The sequence below is a fragment of the Stegostoma tigrinum genome, chromosome 9 (genome assembly GCF_030684315.1).
Source record: "Stegostoma tigrinum isolate sSteTig4 chromosome 9, sSteTig4.hap1, whole genome shotgun sequence".
NCBI classification, from domain to species: domain Eukaryota; kingdom Metazoa; phylum Chordata; class Chondrichthyes; order Orectolobiformes; family Stegostomatidae; genus Stegostoma; species Stegostoma tigrinum.
Genome location: NC_081362.1, coordinates 85,905,433 through 85,930,783, shown reverse-complemented (window position 1 = coordinate 85,930,783; position 25,351 = coordinate 85,905,433). Strand labels below are relative to the sequence as shown.

Below are 25,351 nucleotides of genomic sequence, written 5' to 3'. Positions count from 1 at the left end.
AATCTACTACCGTTGCAGGCAAAGCGTTCCATTCCCTTACTACTCTCTGAGTAAAGAAACTACCTCTGACATCTGTCCTATATCTTTCACCCCTCAATTTAAAGCTATTCCCCCTCATGCTCGCTGTCACCATCCTAGGAAAAAGGCTGTCCCTATCCACCCTATCTAACCCTCTGATTATTTTATATGTTTCAATTAAGTCACCTGTCAACCTTCTCTCTAATGAAAACAGCCTCAAGTCCCTCAGCCTTTCCTCGTAAGACCTTCCCTCCATACCAGGCAACATCCTAGTAAATCTCCTCTGCACCTTTTCCAAAGCTTCCACATCCTTCTTATAATGCGGTGACCAAAACTGTACACAATACGCCAAGTGCGGCCGCACCAGAGTTTTGTACAGCTGCGGCATAACCATCTCACGAGCACAAAAGCTGACGTTTCGGGCCTAGACCCTTCATCAGAGAGGGGGATGGGGAGAGGGTTCTGAAATAAATAGGGAGAGAGGGGGTGCAGACCGAAGATGGATAGAGGAGAAGATAGGTGGAGGAGAGTATAGGTGGGGAGGTAGGGAGGGGGTAGGTCAGCCCGGGGAGGACAGACAGGTCAAGGAGCCAGGATGAGGTTGGTAGGTGGGAAATGGAAGTGCGGCTTGAGGTGGGAGGAGGGGATAGGTGAGAGGAAGAACAGGTTAGGGAGGTGGGGATGAGCTGGGCTGGTTTTGGGATGCAGTGGGGGGAGGGGAGATTTTGAAGCTTGTGAAATCCACATTGATACTATTGGGCTGCAGGGTTCCCAAGCGGAATATGAGTTGCTGTTCCTGCAACCTTCGGGTGGCATCATTGTGGCACTGCAGGAGGCCCATGATGGACATGTCGTCTGTGGAACGAGTATTTATTTGCCCAGTTGGGCACAGCTCCAACAACACGTTCAAAGTTTTAAATTCATAATGGCACTGAAGGAGGCCGTTCAGCCCATCGTGTCTGCACTGCTTCTGCAAATGAGCATCACTAACTTTGTGCCATTCTGTAAACTGTTGCACATTCCTCAATGCCCCAACTGAACCTGCCCTCACTGAACTTCCAGGCAATGCATTCCGCACCTGAACCACTCCTAGTGTGAAATGCAAACTTCAACACCATCCAGGGCAAAACATCCTGCTTATTTGGCACTCCATCCCAACCCCCAACATCCATTCCCTCCACTGACACTCAGTAGCAGTGGTGTATACCATCTACAAGATGCACTGCAGTAATTCACCAAGGCTCCTGTGATAGCACCTTCCAAAGGTATGACCATTGCCATCGAGAAGGACAAGGGCAGCAGATACATAGGAACACTATTACACACAAGTTCCCCCTCCAAGCCACTCACCATCCTAACTTGAAAAAAATCTTGATGTTCCTTCAATATTGCGAGGTCAAAATCCCAGAACTCCCTCCATAACAACGTCTCAGGTCTACTTACACCAAATGTCCAGCAGTGGTTCTAGAACACAGCTCAAAGGCAGCAATGACACATACTCTCAAAGAATGAAATAATAAAAATAAACTCACATGATCTCCTGGGAGATAAAAACACGGGCCAACTTGGGGAAGGAAAAGATTCTTGGAAACTTTTCTCTGACCTCGACGTCCAGGCCTTCTGGGAGATTGGATCTAGATGAGAAGACTATTCTGGCCATGATGATTTCCAGCTTTGCCTAACTTTGGTCGAAGCATCTTAACTTTTTTTTATGCCTCAGGTTGTGATCCTGAAGTGCATTGATAAGAAGACACTGTTTGATTTCCCATTGTGTTCCGTGGTTGGTCTGTTACTAGGCTGAGAGGTCAAAGGGCATGGGTCATCCACAATCTCTATAGTGGTTGGAAGGTTACCTCTGAGGGTAGGGCATTAAGGGACAGAGATCCCACAATAGCTGTAATTTCCACCGTGTTAGTGGGGTTCAAGAGGGAGAGTCAAGTTTTAGAGGAACGGAAGGAAAAAGAAACAAATCTAGACTGCCCCCAATGACCCTGAAAGGTCAGTAAACTATGGTATTTATTATTTCTACATTAGTAATTGGAATCTCATTCAATGTAGTGAAAAGCCTTTTGCATGCAGCACATGGGGGACCCATGGTGAGTGATCGAGCAACTACATGAAATATTCAGCCAAGCATTAAGCAAAGTTCAAACATTTCAAGAATGTTCTTCCATACTCAACAAACTGTAAGGCACTAATGTCAGTGAGGTTTTACCTTTGAAATTTTTGCAACATAAACCTCATGCAGTGCTCGAGACATTATAAAGTTTGGTGAGGATATTAGTGTGTACATGTGTTTGTGTGACAGTGTGCATGTGTCACTCTGTGTGTCAGTGTGTTTGTGTGTGTGTCAGTGCACGTATATGTGATAGTGTGTCACTCTGTGTGTGTGTCATTGCGTCTGTGTGTGTGTCAGTGTGTGAGTCATTGCGTCTGTGTCTGTCTGTCACTGTGTTTGTGTGTGTCGGTGTGTGTTTGCATATCACAACATTTGTGTGTTTGTGTGTCAGTGTGTGTTTGTGTCACTGTGTTTGTGTGTGTGTCAGCATGTATTTGTGTCCATGTGTGCGTGCCAGTGACCATGTGTGTGTCAACGCACATGTGTGTCAGTGCATGTGTGTGTGTATGTGCGTGCATCAGCCTGTTTGTATGTCTGTCAGCGTATGTGTGAGAGCGAGAGCTGTGATATTTAATAAATGCATACATTCTTCCTTCAAAAGAGAGGAATGGTATAGAAAGTTATAGTGTATAGTTTTAAATGAAATTTTTATTGGTTTAAAGGAAACTTGACATAAATTTAATCTTCCTCTAAGTCACATGGCCCCATGGCCAATTCTTAGGTCTTACAGCGTGTCTGCAACACGTGAACTGATCCATGTCAGCTCTACAAAAGCCTCTTTCCACCCACACCATCTGATCCCATCAACATTTCATTCTAATCCTTTTTCTTTCTTATGTTCATCTGGTTTCCCCATCACCCCATGCCTCTGTCTTATTCACCACATGAGTTGCACATTCGCATCACTCTCCGAGTGATCCGCGTTCAGTTTATTAGTGACCACCTCAAACTTAAGGCCCCTGCTTCTTGCTTCCCCCACATGTGGAAACATCGTCTCTACATCTACCCCATCAAACCCATGTATAGAATAATGTTAATAACCACTGTATGGGCACTGCTCAGTATTTTCTCTGGCCATTGTAAACTTGATATCAGGTCTTTTCTTTCTGGTTTATATTATAAACCTTTAGCTAGGATATCTGTGTGTCACAGCCTTTTCAATTTTTCCAGATGATGATAACCCTCTTTCTTTTCTCTTGCACCTTTTCCAGTCCCTCTTAATAATGTAGAGATCAGATCTGTGTGATTTTGCATGTATGCATTTAAACGTATGAATTAGGAGCAGAAGTAGGTGCCCCTGGAGCCAACTGTGTTGTTCAACAAGACCTGGCTGCTGTGATTGTAACCTGAAATCCACATTCCTGAGTAACCCTTATTAGCCAAGAAACTATCTATCTATCTGTGCGTTAAAAAATATACAATGGCCTCACCTCCACTCTCTGGTAAAGCGTGTTCCATAGGCTGACAACCCTCCCAGAGACAACAACTATACGCCTCATCTCTGTCTTAAACTGTGCCCCTTATTTGGAATCTGTCTGCAAAGGGATACATCCTTGGAGCAACGGCAAGCCCCCCACCCCACCCAGAAGCCCCACAAGTATCCTCAGGCTTCTACATTTTGTTGCAGTAAGTGCTTCACGTTATTCATTGCCATCTTCTCGCTTCAACATTTCAGGGAGAGCAAGCTCACCATGTTGCTGCGGGAATCCCTTGGCAACTTGAACTGCCGGACCACCATGATTGCCCACATCTCAGCTTCCTCCAGCAACTACTCCGAAACCCTGTCCACCATCCAGATCGCATCGCGAGTCCTCCGAATGAAGAAGAAGAAGACAAAGGTACACAAGAGGACCCCATACAAGCAAAATTGGATCGTCCTTGACATTTGCCAGCCTGACTATTTACCTATTCCCTCTGATCGAATCAGTCTTGTAGCAATGACTGGGTTAAATTCTCAGGCTGGGAGGCTGAAAACAACATTCACCTCTGACCCACTGATCTAAAGTTTAAAATTGTTACTCTTGTCTTCAGTGATTTGATTTATTACTGTCACATATACCCAGATACAGAGATATGTAGTGTCTTGCTGCTATCCATACAAATCAGAATCCCTACAGTGTGAAAACAGGCCCTTCGGCCCAACAAGTCCACACTGACCCTCAAAGCATCCCACCCTAACCCATTCCCCAATAATCCACCTAATCTACACGTCCCTGAACACTATGAGCAATTTAGCATGGCCAACCCACCAAGCCTGCACATTTTTGGACTGTGGGAGGAAACTGGAGTACCTAGAGGAAACCCAAGAAGAATGTGCAAACTCTACACAGACACAGGGAGAATGTGCGAAACCCACACAGACAGTCGCCTGAGAGTAGAATCAAACCCGGGTCCCTGGTGCTGTGAGGCAGCAGTGTTAACCACTGAGCCACCGTGTTGCCCAAAATCCTACCTTATATACGTAGACGAGGGTAATAGAACAGAATGCAGAATGTAGTGTTACAGCTACAGAAAAGGTGCAGAGAAAGACCGTATCTGAGAGGTCTGTCGTAAGTCTGATAACAGCGGGGAAGAAGCTGTTCTTGAATCTGTTGGTACATGTTTACAAACTTTTGTCTGAAGCAGGTGAGTGGAAGAGAGTATAACGGGGTGGGAGGGGTCTTTGATTATTTTGGCTGCTTTCCCGAGGCAGTGAGGCAAGGAACAAGATGAAATGTGAAGAAGGAACAAAAACAGGCCACTCAGCCCTTCAAAGCTGCTGTACCATTCAATAAGATCGTAGCTGGTCTGTTTTTTAGCTTCAGCCATACATTTCTGCATATCTCCGATAATCTTTCACCCACTCAGTCACCAAGAATCTAACTGTACCGTAAAAACTTGTAAAGATTCTGCATCAGCTCTATCTTGAGGAAGGGAATTCCAAAGATCTCCTCTAAAAGAAAACAAAAATGTTTTCTCATCTCATTTTAAATGGGTAACCCCTTATTATTATTAAAATGTGACCATTATTTCTAGATTAACCCACAAGAGGAACCATCCTTTCCACATCCACCTGGTCAAGTCCCCCCAGGATCTTACATGTTTCAAATAAGTGACCTTTGACTGTTCTAAACTCCAGAGGATCCAGGCCCAACCGGTCTGGTCTCTCCTCACAAGGCAGACCACTCCTTCCATGTATTAGTTGACTGAACCTTCTCTGAACTACTGTTGCCTAGTAATCTTCTCTCTTCCCTATCTCTGAAACCCCCTTCGGCTCCACAGTTTTCATGCTCCTTCAAATCAACAGACTCTTGGGAATAGTTTCTTTTAAAGTTATCTTGTGGGATACGGATGTGGCTGGCATAATCCCACATTTCTTGCCCGTTACAAACTGCCCCTTGAGAAGGTGGTGATGAGCTGCCATCTTGAACCCACTATTATCCACATGGTCCAGGCATAGTCTGGATTCGAATCACTCCACTATTGGTAACGGCACTGCATTAGTATTACACACTCTGCTCATGGGTTCAAATCCCACCGGTGAAATTTGAATTCAATGAGAAATGCTCTGGAATAAAATTCTAGCCTTACGTGTAAAACTGTGTAACCACTGTCAAATATTGACTGGTGACTACAGACCCGTGGCAATGGGATTGTCTGTTAACTGCTCGCTGCACATCTGAGGGGGATTCATTGGCTGCATATGTGGCCCATAACCTCGCTACATGCTGCTGATGATGATCAAATATGAGTAATTGTTACTTGTGCGCAACGCTGCCCTGAGAAGATCGCAACATACTTTAGACCAAAGTACAGTGTGCCTCTTACACCCCGTAATTATCAACGATGGCATGGAGAAATCCTATGTAGGTACACTTCTGCAGAAGGATCTAGGCCCAAAACGTCAGCCTTCCTGCTCCTCTGAGGCTGCTTGGCCTGCTGTGTTCATCCAACTCCACACCTTGTTATCTTAGGTACATAAAAAGCCAGTTGGTGCACCTGACTTAGAACAACAAAGATTCAAGTGGGGGTGAAGTGTTAACCATGACGTAAGACTTGCGTTTACATCGCATTTTTCACCAGTCCTGGATTTCTCAAAGTGTTTTCTGTCCAGATGATGTAGCACTTTCTGAAGTTACAGCACAGGAACACGGCAGACAATTTGTAGACAACAATCTCCCACGCTCCGCAACGTGGTAATGACCGGATCGTCTGTTCTTGTGATATTTATTCGGGGAGAAATGTTGGCTGGAACATCATCGAAAACTCTACTGCCCTTCTTCAAGTCTTCTCCGTTTAACATCTCAAACAAGAAAAAAGAACCCTTGAAAAATGTATTCATGGGATGAATGTCACTGGCTAGGCCATCCCCTAATTAGCCAGAGGGCAGTTGAGAATCAGTCACACAGCTGTGGGTCTGGAGGGCAGACCACGTAAAGACAGACTTCCTTCCCTAAAGGACATGAGACATTGCCAATGGTGCCCAGATCCCGGGAAAGAATGCAAAGGAAAATCCTGCTGGCTTGATGCTGCGCTGCTGAGGGAGTACCGATTGTGGGCAACTTTCTGGTTCATCTAAAAGCTACCTGCTATCTTGAGTGGGTGTCAAAACACTGGTGGCCATTATTGGCAGGACAGCAAGGGAGTTCTCCTGGCCAACGTTCATATCTCAGCCTGGAACCATTGCTTGTCACAGGCCAGTGCAGGCTCACTGTTAGAAATGTGACGGAGCGCCGACTGGATGGGATTTAAGGGGACATGTCGCCATGGCGACCTGGAAGGAGGGGCAGAGCCTGACTCCACCAAAGTAACTGCAAAATGCACACACCTCGATTCATTGGCTGCAGACCCTACTAGTGGGGAAGCCTTCATTTCACCTTGTCCACCTCACCTTCAGAACGCACCACTCCCCAGCTCACTCAGTTCCGATTGGATCTGGTGGAACTGAACGCCGCTGTAAGTGGAGGTCATGATCTGTTAATCCACCAATTCCAGGGGGCAGCAATGGCTCTGAGTCCCTGTGGCCAATGGATGCGGCATCCTATCAAGCTCAATAGTACAGCCAGTGTCCTGGGGGTTTGTGGGGGCTTGCGATCGCTGTTCCCCGAGATAGCCATTTGTAGCAATGTTCAGATAGTTTATTGAGTTGGTTAATAAGCAGCAGTTGAGGTATGATACATTATTTAAGAAGACAGAAGAAGTATACAACAGTGACAATTGGGGATGGTGCACCAATCCCAGAGGCTATGGCCATGGAATGTGTTAGTCTCGTTAAATTTGTAAAGCGCCATCCTGCACCTTCACCAAGGTGTTGAGTAACTCTTCTCTGGGTCATCCTCCTCCCCCTGTACTTCTTCCTCTTCTTCTGGTGGTCCATCTTCCATCTGGAGAAGGCAGCTCTCTCTGACAGGGCCTGCTGCCTACATTGATGGCCTAATGAGGGTGGCCCAATGAGACCACCTGTTGAAGACCGCCTAATGAGGACCCACAATGTGGACCGTCCAATTAGGAGCCACCTCATGAGAGCAACCTGATGAGGACCGCCCAATGAGGACCACCCAATAAGGACTGCCCATTGAGAGTGACCTAATGGGGACCACCCATTGTGGACCACCCAATGTAGACAACCCAGTGAGAACCACCCAATGTGGACTACCCAGTGAGGACCATCCAATGTGAACCACCCAATGAGGACCACCCAATGTGAGCCAACCAGTGAGAAGCACCCAATGTGGACCACCCAGTGAGGACCGCTCAATGAGGATGGTCTAATGAGGACCACTCAAAGAGGACCACCCAGTGAGGAATACCCGATGAGGACCACCCAATGAGAACAGCACAATGAGGGTGGCCCAATGAGAACCACCTACTGAGGACCACCCAGTGAGGACCATCCAATGAGGACCACCCAATGAGGACCACTTGATGGGACTGCGATCTGCCCCTGAGCATGTGTTAGTATGTCCTGTTTCCAGGGGGTCATAGATTCCACTGTGTCGATCAATTGTCTGAATCCTTTAGGCCCATGACTAAGACCAAGTAGCCACGATGCTTGGCGTGAGAGCTTTCAGCTTGCCTACCTTCATTTGAAAGTTAATTCTCATTCCTTTTAAAAACAAAACTTCCTTATTTTTCTCACATTCCATTCGCAGTAGGGGAATGAAGGACCTGATAAAACACCGAAAATGGAATGCTAAGAGGGGGACAGTTTTATAACAGGCCAAAATGGCATGTTCCATTCTCACTCTGGGCCACAAAATACACCTGTCCATCCGCCTGAGGATCCTGTCAATTAGCAAATGGGTTTGGTGAAAATAACTAGAAGGGGATTCCTTCCTTACCACAGTCTCGTAATACTTTGTAGTCTTTCTGCGTGGTGAATCGAAGGCTGGTGTAAGTTACAGACATCGAACAGAACACATCTCAGAATGTTTTAATGCCACCCTACAATAACCACAATTCATTCTCCTGTCTATCTATGGCATGGGTTTGTTACCATGGGCCAGCTGTGTCCCACAACTCCTTATACGTCAGCATGGCCCATGAAGAGGCAGTGATCCTGGGTTCACAGCCCATTACCCCAGGGTTGGCCAGGTGAGAGCAGGGCAGCTTGACGCTGGAAGCCCAACAGTCTTCTCTGCCAGTGCATCCACCCTGAGGACCTGTGTTACAGCTGAAAGAACCTACATACCCGCTTTTCCTGGCCTCTGTATACCCAGCCAATTGGGTACTCCCCAGGTATAACCATTACAGGAACATAAGAAAGTTGGCAGCCAACTACACGCTCTGCAAGATCCGACACACTAGATCTCTGTGATCAACGACCAAACGATCTGTTGGGAACGTTGTGCATTGTTTTGGAGAACCCCCTCCCCCATTTTTTGATCAGATAGTCAGGCGCCCCCATCCCTCCCAACCCACAGGTTAATAACCCATGGGCAGTTGACCTCTCTGCCAGTGTAGCACCCTGTTCTGTACTGGGGTGCCAGCTCAAATTCTGTGCTCAGGCCTCTGGTGTGGCTATTCAATCCAGTATCATTCAGGTGGGGCAGAGTGATCTGGTGAGCCCAAGCTGGCATCTGGTTCCAGCACTTCCAATTCAGCATTACATAGAGACTTAGGTACAGGAGGAGGCCATTCAGCCCCTTTCAATCCTACTCTGCTGTCCCACATTCCTACATAATCTCTGTAACTGTAAGGCAGCAGTCTCCAGAAATCTGTCTGCCTCTGTATTGAACACATTCAGTGACTGCGTCCTTTGGAGCAGCGAATTTCAGAGTTTCACCACTCTTTCACAGTAGAGATTTTTCTGCATCGCAGTTTTCAACGGCCAACCCCTAATTCTATTTTCATTTGGAATACACACATTTTCTGGACGAAAGTCAATCTGGAATTAAGAACCTAATTGTGGCAATGAAGCTGTTACCAATTGTTGGAAAAACCCATCAGGTTCACTAATGCCCTGTAGGGAAGGAAACTGCCATCCTTACCTGGTCTGGCCTACATGTGACTCCAGACCCACAGCAATGTGGTTGACTCTAAACTGCCCTCTGGGTAATTAGGGATAGGGCATAAATGCTGATCCAGCCAACATCCCAAATAAAAGAAAACATTTTTCTCTTGGGATGAGCTGACTATCTCTCACTCAAGGGGAGACTAGTATGTGCCATGTGATTGCATGTTAAAAGTGGCAATTGGAGTTGGGGTTTGTTCATAGCTAATCTCTCACTGTCTTCTGCCCTCTGACCGCAGTATACCTCCAGTTCGTCCGGGGGTGAGAGTTCGTGCGAGGAAGGAAGGATGCGTCGGCCCACACAACTCCGACCGTTCCACCCGAGGGGAGCAGGGGATGCAGACCTCCCCATCTTAAACTTGTCGAGCGACCCAGACTACTCATCCAGCAGCGAGCAGTCGTGTGACACCGTCATCTATGTAGGCCCTAACGGCACCACCCTGAGTGACAAGGAGCTGACCGACAACGAGGGGCCGCCTGACTTTGTGCCCATAATTCCCTCACTGCAGAAGAACAAGAATGAGACTAGGCCCGAAGGCAGCACTGAGCCTGTGGCGGTGCTGCCGGAGAAGGACTGCCTGAAGTGCAACACTTTTGCTGAGCTGCAGGAGCGGCTGGAGTGCATCGATGGCAGTGAGGAGCCAGACAAGTTCCCCTTCGAAGAGCTTCCGTGCAGTGAGCAGCCTGTGATGGGCGAGGAGGTGCAGGCCCAGAGGGGAGAGGCCCAGCAACTGCTCGGACAGACGGCGGCGCGCTGGGCCCCAGAGGAGAGCACAGAGGATGCCCATCCTGGCCCTGTGCGAGCCCAGGCCGTGCTGCAGGGCGGTTCGGCACCGTCCTCCCCCCGGAGCATCATGGGAGGTGGCAACACCCAACTGAACGCATCATCGAGGAGCCAGAGCACGAAGGATGTCCCACACGGTGGAGGTGGCGCGGAGCTTAAGCCTAGGCCCATGGGCTCCCCGAGGCTAGGGATAGCAAGCCTGTCAAAGAGCTCCGACTACAAGCCCCAGCATTCACCCTCTCAGCGCTGCAAGGTGTACACCCAGAAAGGCTCCCTGCCCAGCCCGGCCGCTCCCCCACCCCACACACCAACCAGGGACTGCAAGAGGGAAATCAGGGCGGCCCCGGTGGGAATGAGCCCCCAGGTGATGAAGAGATCCGTGTCTTCGGGCACGCAGCTTTCACAGGACTCGGCCCTCTCAGACCAGAAGCAGGAGCCTTCTGACATCGACGAGAAAGAAATGATGAGCTGGGCCACGGTCACCCTGCAGCAGCCCCTGGAGCTGAACGGGGAGGACGAGCTGGTGTTCACTCTGGTCGAGGAGTTGACCATCAGCGGCATTCTGGAGAATGGGCGGCCCACCAGCATCATCAGCTTCAACAGCGACTGCTCGGTCCAGGCCATGGCTTCAGGCTCCAGGCCCGTCAGCATCATCAGCAGCATCAACGAGGACCTGGACTGCTATTCGAGCACCAGCCCCTTCTCCGAAGTCAGCATCACCAAGTTCCTGCCCTTCCCCAAGCCGGGCCTAGATGAGAAAGTGTTGGTTTCGAGCAGCCACCGCTCATCCATTAGCTCCTGGCTCAGTGAGATGAGCACGGGGAGTGACGGTGAGCAGTCCTGTCACAGCTTTGTCACCCAGACCTGCAGCGATAATGGTGAAGCCTTGGCAGACCCCTCACTGCTGGATGTGGTGAGCAGTCACCAGGAGGAGTGTGTGGCGTATGCTCGCAGCGGAAAGTACTCGGTCATGGACAAATTCTTCAGCATGTCGGAGAAGGCCCACGAGGCCAAAGGCCTCTACCAGATAGCCGCTAACCAGAACTGCAAGATCGCAGCGCTGGGGAAGACCACGGTCAGAATATCGAATGCTCCGGGCTTGCCCAGGAGCGAGGGCTGTTTCCCCATTCAGACGAACATTTCGATGCGCCCCTGTATCAGGCTGGAGCCGGTGCATTTCCCCGAACAGCACCACCTGTTGAAACCTGTCGACTGTCCTCCAGCGCACCCCCACCATCGCCACACCAGGGCTGCCTCACAGGAGATGACCTTCGATGACCCGTGGTTGAAGCGCGAGGACGGGGAGGAGGAGGACGAGGACAACGAGGAAGAGGAGGAGGAAGAGGAGCTGGAGGACTCTGGGCTGGATGGAAACGAGAGCGCTGACAGAGGAGGGGGTCGAAAGCAGACCGCGGCCGAAAGCCCTGGCAGCGGCAGGTCCGAAACCCCCGTCTCGCCCGCACAGGGAGATCCTTCCAAGAGGGTGGTGGATGGCTGTGAGGTGGGGCTGACTCCTTCGTGCAGTCAGAGTTCCACCCTCTCGCTGGACAGTGCCAAGGAGTGCAGCTTATCCCAGGCACTACCGCGTCCATTGCTCGCCAAGCAAGACAACCTGGAGGGTGCCTCCCTCAGGCCGCTGTGCCTCCCCGCGGAGAGCAGTGGCACTTCTGTGACCACCACTACGTCGCAGGCCTCCACCACTTGCAGCCCCAAAGCCACCCTGGAGAGGAGAGTGGGCTCTCCCAACAAGCAGGGCCTGCTGCCGGCCCGGCCTAAAGGGATGCCCCCGCTGCCCCCGGTCAGGAAGTCGAGCCTCGATCAGAGGAACAGAGCGAGTGCCCAGCACACGCCGGGTGGCAGCAGCCAGGCTACAACGGTGTTGGCAGCTACGCCAGACGAAGGCGGCGCCCACGTCAAAGCCAAGGCCCCAAATGTGGAGAACTGCGGCAAAGCGAGCAGTGGGAAAGGTGAACTGTTCAGCAGCCGGCCTAACTCCCTGAACAGGCGGTACGCTGGCCAGTACGAGTGCCTCTCTTTGGAGAGGGCAGGGAGCTTGACGTCCATGGGGTCGAAGGTCAGCGTGCCCCGAGACAGCACAATGCCTCGAGCAGGCCGCAGCCTGAATCGAGCCACTGTGTCATCACCTACGCAGCCCGGCACTCCGCCGTCAGCGGACACCTCCCCAAAGTCAGGCACCTCCAAGATATCAGCCGTCAGCAAGCTGCTCCTAGCCGGCCCCAAGTCCCGCAGCCTCTCGGCGTCCAGCACAAAGACCCTGAGCTTCTCCACCAAATCACTCCCTCAGTCCGTCGGCCGCAGCTCCAGCATGCCATCCAACTCGAGGAACATGTCCTGGTCCACCCAGTCTCTCAGCAGCAAGCAGAGCAGGGGATCCAGCATCGTGGCCAAGCTTCCCCTGCGGGCTGTCAATGGCAGGATCTCCGAGCTGCTGCAGGGGACCACGGGCTCCAGGAGTAGCCAGCTGCGGGCCAGCGCTGAGTCGGAGAAATGGAGCCCGCACCCGGGTGAGAAGCCCCTCACTCAGGCCCTCCCATCACCCTACAGCAAGGTCACCCCACCCCGCAAACCTCACCGGTGTAGCAGCGGTCACGGCAGTGACAACAGCAGTGTGCTAAGTGGCGAACTGCCCCCTGCCATGTGCAAAACCGCCCTGTTCTACCACAGTGGGGGCAGCAGTGGGTATGAGAGCATGATCAGGGATAGCGAGGCCACAGGAAGCACGTCGTCGGCCCAGGACTCCATGAGTGAGAATGGGAACTCGGTGCCAGGTAGATCCAGGAGTCTGAAATCTCCAAAGCGCAGGATGAACACAGGTAAGACAAGATCACATCCTCACTCTGACGTCGTTAGAAATTGTGGTGCTTGTTATATCGAATGTGCTGATCCAATCGCCTCCGAGGAGAGATTAAATAAGTGCCCGCGGGGTAAAGGCTTTCACTGAAAAGAGAGATGCATTGCCAAAGATTTTCATCTTATGCTCATCAGGACACATGCAAGAATGCCAAATTCCAAACAATCACAACTATTTCTACTACGGGGGGTGTGGGGGGGGGGGAAGGGTGCTGTTTGGTCAACTCTGATTGGCCAAGGCTTTTCTCTGGCAACGTATAGCGCTGGAGAAAGTCTCAGCAAATTGATTGGCGACCAACCAGCACCCTGTTGTCCTGCAGGGTAAATATTGGGAGCCTCCCGATTTTGGCAATCGTGCGCTTGTCCTGATGATTGTAAACAAAAAGACTTCAGCAGCCTGGCTCCCTTTTGAGCAAGATTCAGGTACAGTACTGTACCAGGGAATAGTCGTTTGAATAGAAGGACATGCTGGGAGGAAATAGAGCAGTTGGGCCAAACAGCAAGTTTCTGAGCTGGAAATACGAAAAACTGTGGAAAGTGGAGGATAGGTCGGAGTGTTTGGGAATGTGGGGAAGTGACATGATGGGGATATTGGGCTGTGACATTACTTGGAAAAGCAACTACCCAGCCAGTTTTCAACTTTATTCTGAAATCAGTCGCGGGTATTTCAAGAGCTATACCCTGGTTAAGAAACGTTGGTTTCCATGGCGATGAGGAGACGCAATAAAGCCCAAATCTGTGTGCGGCCGCCAATAAATAGCATGCTTTTTCCTCTTTCACGTGTGAGGTGGTGCGAATGGCCTAATCTGCGTACAGTGTGATATAGTTGAGCGAATTAGTTGACGTGTTTCTCAGTGGAGATGCTGGTGTAGTGGTAATGTCTGTGGGTGGGTAATCCAGTAGGTTAATGCTCTGAGGACTGTGGATTCAAATCCCGTCATGGTAGCTCAATTTGGCTTTAATTAGTAAATCTAGAATATCCAATTAATGTCTGTAATAGTGGCGAAGAACCTTAAGCAGCTGTCCTTTAAACCCCAGCGGGGTTATTATTGACTTTTTAAAGGAAAGAAATCTGCCTCTTGGTCTACACATGACTCCAGACCCACATTTGGGGTGTTGTGTGCTGTTTTGGGCCCCATATCTCAGGAAGGATGTACTGACAATGGAGCGGATTCGGAGGAGGTTTATAAGAATGGCCCCAGGAATGAAAAGCTTCACATTTGAGGAACATTTGAGGACGCTGGGACTATACTCATACTTAGAACGGAGATAGGGAGAAACTTCTTCAGCCAAAGAGTGGTGAATCTATGGAATTCACTGCCACAGAAGGCTGTGGGGGCCAGTCATTTAGCACATTTAAGACTGAGATAGATAGGTTCTTGATTATCAATGTGAACAAGGGTTACAGGGAGAAAGCAGGAGAGTAGGGTTGAGGAACTTATCAGCCATGATTGAATGGCGGAACAGACTCGATGGGCCGAATGGCCTAATTTATACTCCTATGCCTTATTGACTCTGAATGGCGAACTGAAATGGCGAGTTTGAGGGCAGTTAGGGATAGGCAGCAATTGTTGACCGTGGTAGCGATGCCCACACTCCATGAAAGAATCAATTAATAAATAAGGAGCTAGGATCTGGATTTAACTTACCTGTGGAATTACCCGTTGCCTATTGGCATCCTCAGATGTAGTTTACTTCACCTTTTAGTTCCGGTAAATTTCAGGGGGTGATGATGGGCTTTCTGTTTTAACTTGTAAAAGCCAGAAGTTCAGTTTGTCACCAGGCACATTAATATGGCTCATTCTCCATAAGCAGCAACAATTGTGAGGCATGCGATGTTTAATTACTGTCATAAGACCATGCAAACTAGGAGCAGGAGAAGACTGTTCGGCCCCTTGAGCTTGCCCCACCATTCAAAAGGTCGCAGCCTGCCTATAACTCCAGGTGCACTGCCATCTGCAATGGACCATTAAAAAGGACCCGAGGAGTAACTTTTTCACGCTGAGGGGTGGTGTGTGTGGGTGGAATGAGTTGCCAGAGGAGGTGGGGGAGGTATAATTACAACATTTGAAAGACGTCTGATGGATTTATGAATAGGAAGGGTTTGGAGAAATATGTCCCATATGCCGGCAAGTGGGATTAGGTCAGTTTGGGATGTCTGGTCAGCATGGGCAAGGCGGACCACAGGGTCTGTTTCCATGTTGTATAACACTATGACTCTATTGCAGGAGGAGAACCCAAACCCTAGGTTCTTTCAGTGATAGTGACCATAAAACCATCATTGTTTGTTATAAGATCCCATCTGGTTCACTGATTCTCTTTTGGGAGACAAATCTGCCAACTTCACCCAGCCTCGACCCTACACCTGACTTTAGACCCACTGCAATGTGGTTGACTCTGAAATGTCCTCTGAAATGCCCCAGTAAGCTACTTGTTCAAAGTCAGTTCGGGATGGTTAACACATGCTGTTTTTTTCCAAATAACACCCAGATTCCATGAAGAAGTGAGGAAAAAAAGAAATGCCTGTTTTGAAAGTATTGTGTATTGTGAATTCAGTGCCATTTGAATGATGGTTGTTCACTGGGCTTTAGAAATTTGAGAGGTGATCTCATTGAAACACATTGGATTCTGAATGGGCTTGACAGAGTAAATGCTGTCGTAATATTTCCCCTCATGAGGTGGTCTTGGACTAGAGGGCATAGTCTCAGAATGAAGGCAGAGAAGAGGAAGAATTTCTTCTCTCAGAAGGCTGTGAGTCCTTGAAACACTTTGCCGCAGAGAGCTTGTGTGTTTTTAAGACTGAGACAGATGGATTCTTGATCATTTGGGGAATCAAGGGAGATGCGGAAAAGGCAGGGAAGTGGAGGATCGACCATGAATCTGTTGAATGGTGGAGCAGGCTCGAGGGGTTGGATGACCTAGTCCAGGTCTATTCTGCAACCCCCATTCACTCACTCAGGCAGACTTTACAGAAATCTCGAAAGGAGCCTCCTTGAGGGGCCTGTCTTAATGATGGCCATATCTCCCCCACCTCAAGGCAAGCAGCTAGTCTTTTTGTGCATAAACTTAAAACATTGAATTACTACAGTGCAGGTATCCTCAGAGCCAAGCCTGTGTTAGACACAGCCCCCAGGAGAGCAGTCAGGAGTGGAAATCTGTGCTAATAGCCCCCTGTACAAAATTGGGAAGACTGGAGAGAATCCCAGGACTGATTTAGTTTTCACAAACGGTTAATAATTCAGGGAATACAGAGTGTGGAACTGGAGGAACACACAAGGCCAGGTAGCATCAGAGGAGCAGGAAAGTCGACATTTCGAGTCGGGACTCTTCTTCAGAAATGGGCCCCGACCCAAAACGTCAGCTTTCCTGCCCTTCTGATGCTGCCTGGCCCGCTGTGTTCCTCCAGCTCCACACTGTGTTATCTCTGACTCCAGCATCTGCAGTACTTATTATCTCTGAGTTAATAATTCTGGATTTCTTTATAAGACAATACTGAGTAAAAGTGTTAGAGAACCCAGGCAGATAAATATATTTAAGGTACAATTTGCTATGATCTAACTGAAGAGCAAAACAGGCTTGAGGGAGTAATTCTCCCATTTTTATTCCCAGGTCCCAGCAAATAGAAACTTCTGGTAGAACTTCGAGGAAAAAAAAAGAAAATTCTATTTACATTTTTGAATTTGAGCCAAACATTGAAACATTAGCTCTCGTTTCCACACAGAGTAGATGATGTTACAAGCTGTTTAAGTTGGTCCAGTTAGTGGACTGATTAATGAGGTAGGATTCAGACACAGTTCTGGTGCTAGACTGATTTCCAAACACTGGACATGTTCTGACAGATTTGTTGTCAGAGTTCATGGGTGGTTTCATAGCAGCACGGTTAAAGTTGAGAATTCCAAACTTTGGGAGAGAAGTCTCTTGGAATTCCCAAGTCTGAGGACGTCTAGTATCGGAGTGGACCAGAAGGAAAGGAAGCGGGTTTCCTAGGAAGTTCTCAAACACGTTTCTTTCACCCCGGCTGTTTGAGAAGAAAGGCAAGAGGTAATGTTCACAGGAGTTTCTACGTTCTCCATGTGGCCTCCACCAGCCCCACTCACAGCCCCTCGCAATCTTTTGACAAGGTCCCACACGCGACACTGATTGAGAAGGTTAGAGCACATGGAATGGAGGGAAACTTGGTGAGATGGATCAGAGACTAGCTCAGTAATGGGACACAAGGGTAGTGATATGAGGCTGTTCAAGTGACTGGAGGCTGGTGGCCAGCGGTGAACCACAAGGATCAGTACCGGGACCCTCATTGTTTGTTATATACGTAAATTATATAGATGAAACTGTGGGGGAATAAGCAAATATGCAGACAACACCAAGATTGGTAGAGTGGTTAACAGCGAAGAAGATGTTTGTAGGTTATGGGAGGATATAGATGGATTGTTCAGATGGGCAGACCAGTGGCAGATAGTATTTAACCCTGATAAGAGTGAAATGATTCACTTTGGAAGACGAAAGAAGATGCAGGTGTATTTAATGAATGACAGGATACTGGATAGCTTAGAGGAGCAGAGGGATCTTGCCGTAATTATTTACAGATCCCTGAAGTTGTCAGAGCATGTGTGCTGGATAGTTAAGAAGGTATGTGGAATATTTGCTTCATCAGTTGCAGCATAGAGTGTAAGAGCAAGGAGGTAATGTTGGCGTTGTACAGGGCAATGGTTAGGTCACAGCTGGAGCACTGTGTACAGTACTGGTCACCTCACTCGAAGGTACAGAGGAGATTCACCGGGATGTTGCCTGGAATGGAGAAATTGAGCTATAAGGAGTGACTAGATAGGCTTGGATTGTTTTCTTTAGAGCAGAGAAGACTGAGTGGGACATGACATAAGATTATGAGGGTTATAGACAGTGTAAATAGGGAGCAGCTGTGCCCCTTGGCTGAGGGGTGAATCACAAGGGGGTATAGTTTTAGGGTAAGGGGTAGGAGATTCAGAGGGGATTGGGGCAAAGAAATCTTCACACAGCAGGTGGTGGGAATCTGGAATGCACCGCTTGGGAAGGCAGTGGAGACCGGAACCTTACAGCCTTTAAATAAAGTATTTGGATAAGGACTTCACATATCACAACGTTGAAGGATATGGGGCCAGTGCAGGAAACTGGGATTAGCGCACCACTAGTGGCCGTTATGTCAGCGCAGATTTGATGAATTGAAGGACCTTTTCTGCGCTTTGTGCATCTTATGGGGCCTTTCTAAGACTGCATCTCTTGTGGTCACCATCCTATATACCTGGCCCCCAACATGCTCAATGATTGAGAAACAGTAGCTGGCACAATACTCAATGTGCTGCGATCTGGAAGCGCAGGCGCTGTGCCAGTTGAATTGCTGGGATGAAATAATGCTAACAAAAGCCAGAATCTCCTTTTCCCTTCCAGACGGACTCTCACATGCGATGCTCAGCCGCAATCTCCTAATTTACCTCTCTTTGCCCTTGACATTAATCAATGGGGTTGCCAACCCTCAAGGATTTCTCTGGGCTCTCCAGGAATTGGGGGAGGACGTAGGAATGGAAAAAGGTGACAGGCAGAAATCAGCCTGTCTTGTCATTGCTCTGATCGGTGGCGCAGTGAGGATGGACATACTGAGTGACCATCATTGCGATGCATTGTCTGGCCAGCTAAAACTTGCAAGAGATTGTGCAGTGAAACCTCCGGGGTACCTTCCAACCTAAGTTGGTGACCTTATTCCACACGGAAGCACATGTATGGAATTTTCAAAGCCTGTGGTGCTGTGATTACAAATCTACGCCCAAAGCAGTTTAAAATAGAAGCAATTAGGTCAGAAACCCCTTTACGCTGAAGGAGCAAAAATCAAAGAGAGATTAGAGAGAGGGTCAGATTGGATATTTCATCAGTGCGAAACTCCCCATTGCAAACATTACAGTCACGACAGCACCAGTCTAACCCCCTGAATGTCCAAATGCTACATTTTACAAGATTAAATAAGATAGAATGATTGGAGAATGGAAAAGCTTCCCTTTTTCCGTGCTTGGAACTTTTCGAAATTCTGGGAGATAGTTGTTTGAATTTGGAATCACAGTTCTCCTGCTGGAGAGAGAAAAGGTGATTTTCAAATATTTGATTGCTTGTAAAGGTTTAAAGCATGTTCGCTGGGTGCATTTCTGGTTTAATAGCATTTTTTAAAAGAAAGATTTGCATTTATATAGCAACTTTCAACAATGCTGGGGCAGAGATTTAGCACTAATTGACTTATCAGTGTTGTCATGTAGAAACCCAGCTAGCAGTTTGTGTGAAGCAAGCCTCCACAAGTATCAACATAATAATCTGTTTGTTGTTGATCAATCCCCTGTTGTTCTTTGAAATTAATGCCTTGGGATGGGCAGACAGGACCTCAATTTAATGTCCCAGCCAAAAAAACAGCCTGTTGAGACTGCAGCACTCCTTCAGCAGTGCGTTGGAGCATAACCCTGACTGTTAAATATGGATTTGATCTTAAAAAAAAGTCTGATTCCGAGGAGGGTGTGCTACTGACTGTCTGAAGCTAATGCATTCTGCTGTACTGAGAGTGTCAGCTTAAGTCTAGTTTGGACCAAAGCCGGGTAGGTATGTGAAATGGTGGTGTAGTATAATTGTCACCGAACTAGTAATCCAGACCCCAGGCTAATGTTCTTAAAATTATGGGTTCAAATCCTGCCAGGGGCAAGACAGTGGCTCAATGGTTAGCACTGCAGCCTCACAGCACCAGGGACCCAGGTTCAATTCCAGCCTCAGACAACTGTCTGTGTGGAGTTTGCATATTCTCACTGTGTCAGCGTGGGTTTCCTCCAGGTTCCTCCCACAGTCCAAAGATGTGTAGGCTAGGTGGACTGGCCATGCCAAATTACCCATAGTGCCCAGGGATGTGCAGGCTGAGTGGGTTAGCCATGGGCAATGCAGGGTTACAGGGTTGGGGTGGGGGGAGCCTTCAGAGGGATAATGTGGACTCAATGGGTCAAATGGCCTGCTTTCACGCTGTAGGGATTCTGTGACCTTTATGTGCAGCTTCTAGATTTTTAAACTCGATTAAATAAAACCTGGGTGTGTAAAATCAGTCTTTCTAATGGTAGCCATCATAAGTATTGACAGTCAACCAGCCATCCTAGGGGAAGTAGTGCTATCGTGGTAATGCTGCCGGACTAGTATTTCAGAATGCCAGGCTAATGCTCTGGAGTCATAGGTTCAAATACCACCTCCCCACAGCAAATGGTATATTCACCAAAAGTCTGGGATAAAGAGGGAGCCTGATGTTGACCATGCTGGCTACTGTCCTTTAGGAAGTCTGCCATCATTACTTGGTCTGGCCTACATGTGACTCCAGACCCAGGACAATGAGTTGGGTAATAAATGCTGCCTGGTCAGTGATGCCTACATCTCATGACCAACTTTATTTTAAATCCTTATCTGGTCTGGCAGACACGTGATCCCATCTCTACAGGAGTGTGGTTGACTATTCCCAACCTCTGAAATCTGTTTAACAAGCCAATCAGTTAAAGGGTCAATGAATTGCTGTATTCAGGTAACATTTTTAAAAACAAAAAAAACAGTTCTGAGCGATAGAAACTGTAGTAATATTCATAACTTGACTGAGGAATAAATATTGACCATGCACCAAAACCTACATTTTGTTGGAGGACAGAAATGGATAAAGGATCACCTCTCGAACAGCAAGTTCATTGATATCTGCAGGGTAGGAGTATGAGTGAAGTACTAAAGAGCCTTATAAATCCTTTAATGCCCCTTTAAATAACAGCCTACACACTGATGGACCATGCAAATGGAGGGAATTAAAATGTATCTGGTTATTAACAGCCCTTGTGTTCAACACTGATGCTGTTCAGTAAAACAAGTGTTGCTTTCTGTACATCAGAGTGGAACCAATTCACAAAGCCTACAATAAGTACAGTAGAGATCAAAGTAATCATATATATCACGTCTGGATTTAAGAGGTACATTGCTACTGCACTGAGCTCACATTCTAAAGAAATTCTCTCACCGAGTATAATGGTGTTTTGTTAAAAATGGAAACCATTCAGCATTAGTTATGATGGGATTGAACATTATCAGGCACAATGAAAGTAGATCCTGTGGAATGTAGTCTATCCCATTAGACTGCTGGAATCTGGTCCCTCTTGTGGCTTGTCCATTAATTTCATGGGAACCTTAAGCTGGAATGATGCAGCCATTAGAGTCTCCAGGGCCTTCAATACCCTTCCCTTGTTACCCTAAGCTCCTATAATACCAGTCACAGATTGTATTTAAACAGCACTGCTGCTGTTGTGGAACATCCTGGACTCTAGGCCTGGACTGATATTCTGGCTCATGGGTTCTCATCCCACCAGTGTAGCTGGGGTCATTTGAATTCATTTAATAAACATGCAGTTATGCACCTAGTCTTAGTGAATGGTGACCATGACAACTAGCATTGGTTTTTGTAAAGCCATTAAGTTCACTTCTGTCTCTTTGGGTGGGCAACGTCTTCTTCTTACCTACATGTGACTCCAGGCCCACTGCAATGTGGTTGAATCCTAACTTCCATCTGAAAATGCCGAGCAAGCCATTCACTTCCAACTCAGTTAGGGATGGGCAACCAATTGTTCCCATGACAACGATGCCCATGTTGCATCAAAGAATAAAGAGGAGCGCATTTTTTAATTCATTCACAGGACGAGGGCGTCACTGGCTCAGCAGCATTTATTACCCATCCCTAATTGCCCAGGCGGCAGTTAAGCATCAACCACATTGCTGTGGGCCTGGAGTCACATGTAGGCCAGGCCAGGTAAAGATGGCAGATTTCCTTCTCTAAAGGGCATTAGTGAACCAGATGGGTATTTTGTTTTGACAATCGTTAGTGGCTGCGCAGGCCTCGTTAGATACATTTACACTGCATTTTTATTCCAGACTAGACTTCACCATCTACCATTTATGCCCATGGCCTACCGTTTGGGATTGCACACCCAGTGACGTTACTACAGCACTACTGATTCCGCCAGTCATGGAACATCCCAAAGCACTTTAAGCCAAGGAAGTACTTTTAAAGTGTAGTTATTGTTGGTTACCGGAAATAAGGTGCCTTATGTAACTCAAAAATGTTCCACAACCTACTGACTTCGAGGTGAGAGTGTCAGCATTGAATCACGGTTAGCACACAGCCTTCACCAACCTCAACAACTGGAACCGATATAGTGCCTTTGTCACCATTGAAAGTTCCACAGAAACTTCATATGAAACTATCCAATATAAGGAGATGTTAGGACAACTGAGTAAAACCTTGGTTGAAGAGCTGGGCAATGTCCCGAAGCAGAATGACTGAGGAAGTGTGAGATTTAGGAAGGGAATTCCAGAGCTTCGGGCCTACGCACCTGAAGCCATGGACATAGTGGTGAAGTGAGTAAAATTGGTCCTTCTCAAGACCCCAATAATTTGATGAGCCAAGTATTTTGGAGTGTTGAGGGACCAGAAGAACATAACAAAGCGCTATGGAGAGAATTGAAAACAAGGCTGATAATCATAGAAACAAACTGTTGTGTTTGACCAGGAACTATGTGAAGGTGAGCCCGCGCAGGCATGATGGGTTTAAGGGACTGGGTGCTTTATACGTAGGTTAGGGGCAGCAGAGGTTTGAATGAACTTTGAGGTTTTAACTGCTTTCAGCCGCTTTGAAATGTTGAGTCTGAAGACCCGTAGGAGGGGTGATGTTTTGAAGCCGAGAAAAGACAGATTTAATTATGTCTTTTGCGGCTGTTAGCTCATCTCAAAGTCAATGACTTGAAGGATATAAACAGTCCAGCCTAGTCTCAGCTTGATGTTGGGGAGAGGAATGGAGCTGGGAGCTGGGCACTGGGCAACGAAGTTTGGATAGGAGACTTTAAAAAAGTAATGGCGTTCCAACTTCCCAACATTCAGTGGGAAGAACTTTCTTCGCATCCAGAATAATCAGGCTGATATTTTAACTGCACCAAATGGTTTCAGAAAGGCGTAAGAACTCATTGTTTTGTACACAAGATCCATGTTCAGTCCCCAGCCTGCGTTGTAGTGATAAAGCTGGATCCGAGTAGCCTCAGTAACCCCTGACTGGGGAGCAGGAAATCTGCAGTGATCCACCAGGAAACATTTGACCCCATTGGCCCGAGCTGGCCATCAGGCTGAGCTGGGATGCCCTCAGAGCCAAATGGTACCATTTGCCCAGGAAGAGTTTGGATGAATGGTGACTGGAGTGAGGTGCAGCAGACTTTAATTAGGTACAATCCTAACTGAGCATGTGTTACACTGGGTAGTATTGGCATCTAGACCAGCCTTGGAAAAATATACAGGGCAAAGAATAAACAAATGGTTCACGAGAATTTGGATAGGATCTTTCAAAGGCTTGGAGGAGAGCCTTGATTTGCTCAATGGCTTCCTTCTGAGCTGTGTAACCGTAAGACCTTGCACCTGTCCAGTATGGAGGCAATATAATTAGAAACCAAAGAAATATTTAGTATCTCATTGCATACCTTTTCAGAGTGATAAGTTTGTGGTACCCGCTGCCCTGATAGCAGTCCTGAAGATGCATGATTTTGTAAACCCTTATAAGATGCCTTCGATGCTCCAGGGAAAATAGCCCCAGCCTATTCATCCTCCCCGCATTGCTCCAACCCCCCAAACTCAGCAACGCCCTTGTAAATCTTACAAATTTAACAACGTATAGCACGGTGACCAGAATTGTACACAATATTCTAAAAGTGGCCTCGCCAATATCCTGTACAGCTGCAACATGCCCTCCCAACTCCTGTACTTAATATCCAGACTGATGAATGCAAGCATACCAAGTGCCTTCTTCATTCTCCTATCTACCTGCGACTCCACTTTCAAGGAACTGTGAACCTGCGCTCCAAGGTTTCTTTGATCAACAACCCTCCCCAAGACCCTAACATTAAGCCTCCGAAGGCTGTAGCTGTGTGTAATCTAGACTGTTCCTTCAGTACTGTCCTGTGGGACTGCTGCACTGTTAGAATTCCAAATGAGGCATTAAACCAAAATATCGCCTGCCATCCCAATGAATGGAAACAAATCCTCGGAGTTTCTCAGAGTTGGAAGAGGATTTCTGTCTGAGGATGTGTCCATCAACCAGTGCCTAAAATAAGATGTTGCAAAGCAGTGCTTACATTGTGACTGCTGCATGAAAGCTCTTCAAAATCAAAGAATAATTGGCTAGTCTGGATTTTGTTCCCTCTGTTATCGAGAAAGTTACAAGGAGATTGACCTGATCTCCATAAAATGATGAGGGGTCTGGCCAGGAACAGTCCCCTTCCCTTAATGCGGAGGTCATATCACCAGGATGTAGGTTTTAAAATAATTGTTCCCAGGACTAGGGGGAAGGAATTAAGATGTATTTTGTTTCTTTTAACCTCGAGGGTCTGAAGCTCACTGCTTGGAAGGGCGTTCGGGCCAGAAAACCCTTCATCACATTTGAGAAGAAACATTCAGATGTACCTAAAGTCCTATCACTTGCAATTTGATAAGGAAAAGGAAGGAGGTATATGTCAGGTACAGCTCGTTAAAAACAGGGAAAGTCCTTGAAAAGTATAGAGACTGTAGGGCATTGCTTAAAAAGAAATTAGGAGGGCAAAGAGAGGCTATGAAATATCTTTGGCAGATCAAGGAAAACCCAAGGCTTTTTTTTATAGGTATATTAAGATTAAGAGGCTTACCAGGGAAAGAGGTACCTATTAGAGACCTCCTGGGCAGTCTGTGTGTGGAGCCTGAGGATGTGGGTGAGGTCTTAAATGAATACTTCTCTTTTGTATTCACAGACGAGAAAGAAATTGCAGCCAGGGATTTTGATTCGGGTAGTGAGGTTCTAAATAAGGAGAAGGGGTTGGATGTTTTAGTAGACATAACGATGTGTAAATGCCCTGGGTCTGATATATCCCACGCTGCTGTGTGAGGCAAGGGAGGAGATTGCTGGAGCCCTGACAGAGATATTTAATATCTCACTGGCCACAGGTAAAATGCCAGCTGACTGAAGGATAGCTAATGTGGT

General features: G+C 47.6%; 1 protein-coding gene across 1 annotated transcript in view; it reads left to right on the top strand.

Annotated features, from left to right (window-relative positions):
- The window catches only part of kif26ba (kinesin family member 26Ba), a 379,843-nt gene that overhangs the window by 325,139 nt on the left and 29,353 nt on the right, over nt 1-25,351 (top strand). The window contains exons 11-12 of the mRNA XM_048536110.2: nt 3,813-3,975; nt 9,869-13,247. Coding sequence (XP_048392067.1) covers nt 3,813-3,975; nt 9,869-13,247 — 3,542 coding nt within the window. The remainder of the gene's footprint in view (nt 1-3,812; nt 3,976-9,868; nt 13,248-25,351) is intronic.